This window comes from Buceros rhinoceros, unplaced genomic scaffold, assembly GCF_000710305.1.
Source record: "Buceros rhinoceros silvestris isolate BGI_N320 unplaced genomic scaffold, ASM71030v1 scaffold21141, whole genome shotgun sequence".
NCBI classification, from domain to species: domain Eukaryota; kingdom Metazoa; phylum Chordata; class Aves; order Bucerotiformes; family Bucerotidae; genus Buceros; species Buceros rhinoceros.
Window position 1 is genome coordinate 714 of NW_010393926.1, and position 3764 is coordinate 4477.

At 49.5% G+C, this 3764-nt stretch overlaps 1 protein-coding gene across 1 annotated transcript in view; it reads right to left on the reverse strand.

The window, feature by feature from the left end:
• Positions 1-704: 704 nt before the first annotated feature.
• Positions 705-3764, reverse strand: part of LOC104501279 (chromosome unknown open reading frame, human C11orf57) — a 3294-nt gene continuing 234 nt past the window's right edge. The window contains exons 2-4 of the mRNA XM_010145065.1: positions 2676-2831; positions 2065-2118; positions 705-1278 (exon numbers count right to left, since the gene is read on the reverse strand). Of these exons, the coding sequence (XP_010143367.1) occupies positions 756-1278; positions 2065-2118; positions 2676-2831 (733 nt within the window). The 3' untranslated portion in view covers positions 705-755. The remainder of the gene's footprint in view (positions 1279-2064; positions 2119-2675; positions 2832-3764) is intronic.

Here is a 3764-nt window from a genome sequence, read left to right on the forward strand (position 1 = left end):
ACCAGTCCCCCCAGTGACACCCCGGGCAGACCAGAGACACAACACAACACCCACCAGGGCTCCTCTGTCAGCACACGTGGATTCAGCATCCCCTGGAGAGAAGGAAGGATAGGCAGACACACTGGCCAGCCCCGCAGGACCGGGAGAGAGCCCTGACACAAGCGAGTGCACCGGTGTCTTGTCTTCATCATCACGGAAGAAGGCTCTGCACCTTCAGCTGGAATGAGCAGTATTCCCTCACGCTCCCTCCTGTGCACAGCTGACCCGTGCACACCTCCGCACAGCTCTGCTCTTGCTGGAGGGTGGGAAGACAGAGCTACCACAGGGTTAAATCCAGTGGACACTCTCTGCCTGCAGACTTTTCGTCTCTCCCTTCTCCTATTGCAAGTAATTTGGTAACCCAAAAGATAAAACCTAGTTTAAAAAAAAAAAAAAAAAAGGGGTGCAAACAGGGCTGCCTCCCCCCTGCAGATAGTCTGTAACGTTTCTGCCCATCAGAGGTCACCCCGGGCACAGAATAATCTGCAGCTGGCAGGACTAGCGAACCTGTGCGCCAGCCAACTGGTTTTCTGAGCGTCAAGTCAAAGGAAAGGGAGGAGGCCCCTGCTGGGGGCTGCCAACGCTCCCTGGCTCCCCTGTGGGCGAGGATGGACATAAACCCCAGTGCTGAAACAAGCTGTGCCACGAGGCAGTGCTGAAAGATGAATTCCTGCCTCTGTCCTCCACCTTTCTGTGCGAGCTGCAGCCCGGGCTCATCAGTCCTCATCGGAGCTATCCTCCGACTTCTCGTCAGCGGCCACTTTCCAGTTCTTCCTCTTGTTCTTCCTCTCCGGTACCTCACTGTGCCTCTCCGACACAGAATTGTGATGTTTCTTTCTCTTTTTGGGGGGCCGCTTCTCTCTTTTCTCCTCAGATTCACTGTCCTCAGAGCTGCTGGTGGTTGAGCTGCTTGCGTGAGAAAAGTCACTTTCCTGCCCAGAAGAAGAGGTAGGTTCCCTGGCAGGCACTTTCCTGGTCTTTTTCTTGCGCTTGTGTTTCCCCTTCCGGGCAGCTGAAGTCTCCTCCTCTGAGCACTCGCTCTCCCGGGAAGAATCTGATGATGTTCTTCCCTGCTCCTTTTTCTTTTTCTTTCGCTTTTTGTGCGATCGCTTTTTTTGCTTCTTCTTGTGTGATTTCTTTGTTCTTTTCCGTTTGTGCGACTCACGGGCAGTTTGCTTTCCCAGGTAAGATTTCTTCTTCCCATTGACTGCATTTTGTTCATCATCTCCTTGCTGGTCACTGGAAAAAGAACAAAGGATGGCCAAAAGGAAGCAGACAGGCAGGCACAGAGCAGCTGAGCCTGTCTCACAGTTTTAAGCAAGCCTATGAATTAATCTGGCTAGTGCAGGGATGCAGATGCTTTGACAAAGGCGGTAGCTGCGTTTTTGTTTCATGTACTTAGTAAGAGCTTGGGTTCACACCCCTGTTTAAGGTGTTTGAGCCTGAACCAAGGAGAGTGTGTACGGAAAGCCCCTGAGCGACGAAGACGCACTGATAGCAGGTTACCTCAAATCCGTAACCCTGACAAAGGTTGTACGTGACGATTCTGTTAGGTGTAGTTTAATTATTTCTGTCCAAGATCTTATTTCACAGTTAAGTCTCCCCTCTCAGAACGCTGCAAGAGTTTATATTCTCCAAATACGGAGAAACACAGAAAATGCAGGTGGGCAATAATGGAAAAGAGAACCTGGGGCTGCCGTTTGAGAGGGTGCGGGACTGAGCTGATGGGGATTCAGCCTCCTGCTCTAGCTCTGCCCAGTCAGACCTTCCGGATCATCACAGTAACTTCAGCATTTCAGTCACTCCAGCTAAGGCTGAATGTCTAATTCCTCTAACAGATACGGTCCCCTCCTGAGACTCACACAATGGACCGGATGTTTTCTCAGCAGCTGTCTGTAACTAAACAGTGCTGCTTTACATTCAAGGCTGATCTACATTCCAAACTGAAAACTCAGTTTGTAAAACTCCCTGCACGGCCTGTCAGAAGCAGGATTCTGGGTACACTAGTGAGCCTGCTTGCCTTACCTATCCGTATCGAATTCTTCAGGGTACAACTCCTTATAGCCACTGTGACCCCATCTGTAAGAAAGCAGAACCATTGGTTAGAAACAGAAAAGGTGTTTAGGGACAAAACACAATTCTGAAAAGACAGAGCCACAGCATGAGTGTAGATAGCGAAGCAGAAGGGCTGTCAGAACCTCCCCAGCACAGAAGGAAGGCAATTCGACTGATCTGGCTGGTTCTGGTTAAATACATCTTATGTTCACAGTCTCTTGTAGCTTTGCTAATAAGGGAAAACTGCAACTCAAATTTCTCTAAAATAACCCTGGAGAGCGCTTACATGCATTTGTCGAGATTTTTTAAGTTCCTTGGGCAAAGCACTAATACTAAACTTTGTTGCTGAGCTTAAGGCTGAGCTTTTGCTGCTTAGTGAGACTTAGGAACTCTAAGGTGTGCTCAAACAGGTATTCTGTAACACTGCAGAAGTTCATGCATGTTATTTATTCATTCTTGAAATGAGATCCAGCATCATGGAAAAACGTGCTGAAAAGAGAAATACCAACTTTTTGGCACAGGATTCAAAAAAAGTGTTTTAATTACAGTTATAACCACAGATCACTAATTCCCCCACAGACCTGTCTGGCATTTTGGCTTCACATTCATACAGCTTTTTATTCCAGGATCGGGCCCTTAGGAGATCGTCTTCGACTAGGTCCAGAAATTGCGGGTTCTTTGTTCTCCAGTCAGCCCTGTGGCCCTCCTCATCAAAGCCATCGCTGCGCATCCGGCTGCTGCAGAGAGAGAACAGTTGTCTTTCAGCTGTCAGCTCTGATGGAGAAACTTTCTGAGCAAGGGGTTAGTCCAGCGAGAGGAGCAAAAATCCCGCAAGGCTTGGACGTCCATCTATGCCAGAAGACCGGCTGTCATTTCAACAGACAGTCACCGCCAACGGCTCTCACAAAACCAGCTCAGTAGCTAATGCTGGTTCTCAAAACTGACCACGGCCTCTGTGCGCAGCTGCACTCTGAACAGAGACACTCGCAGTGCAAAACCAGCGCAAGGGGTTATCCGGCCCATGCAACAAAGCTGCTCTCTTCCTCTAGAACACTCTGTGGGAGCAGACTAACGACACGCAGCGAGACACAGGCCAGTAGCAGTGCAGAGGGGGAATGGAAGGAGTAGAGCTGACTCGTTAAACTGCAGTTTGAGCAGGTACCGGGATTAACATCCCAAACCCACAGAAAGCACCAACAGCGCTGAGCGATCTCACATTCCTGTGGCTCTAGGTTTTGGTTTTCACTTGAAACGCTGCACTTCCTGAGCCAAGCAGCAGCCACGGACATAGCCCACGTCTGGAAGGAATTCTCCCTGAGATACTAAAACCCCTTCCTCCAACATTCGTGCTTCTGAGGAGTCTTCACAGGAGTAAGGACTCACTCCACTGCCCACCCCCCAACCCTCCTCCCAAACCCAGCGTGTTTTCATGTAGCTTGTGAGTCGCTCAGGCATGATTTAACTGATACCACACAGCAGCGGCTCAATACTGGTGTAGTCTGACAGTGCAGGGCCCCACACCAGAACGGTTTTATTTACTGTGAACCTCAGTGGCAATACATTAGACCTCCCTCACCACATTCTGACATGTCACCAAAGGACTTGTGTGGCCTTCGTATCCTGTAAACATCACAGAACGTTCTCAAAGTGTTGTAACACGAAAGGGTTCA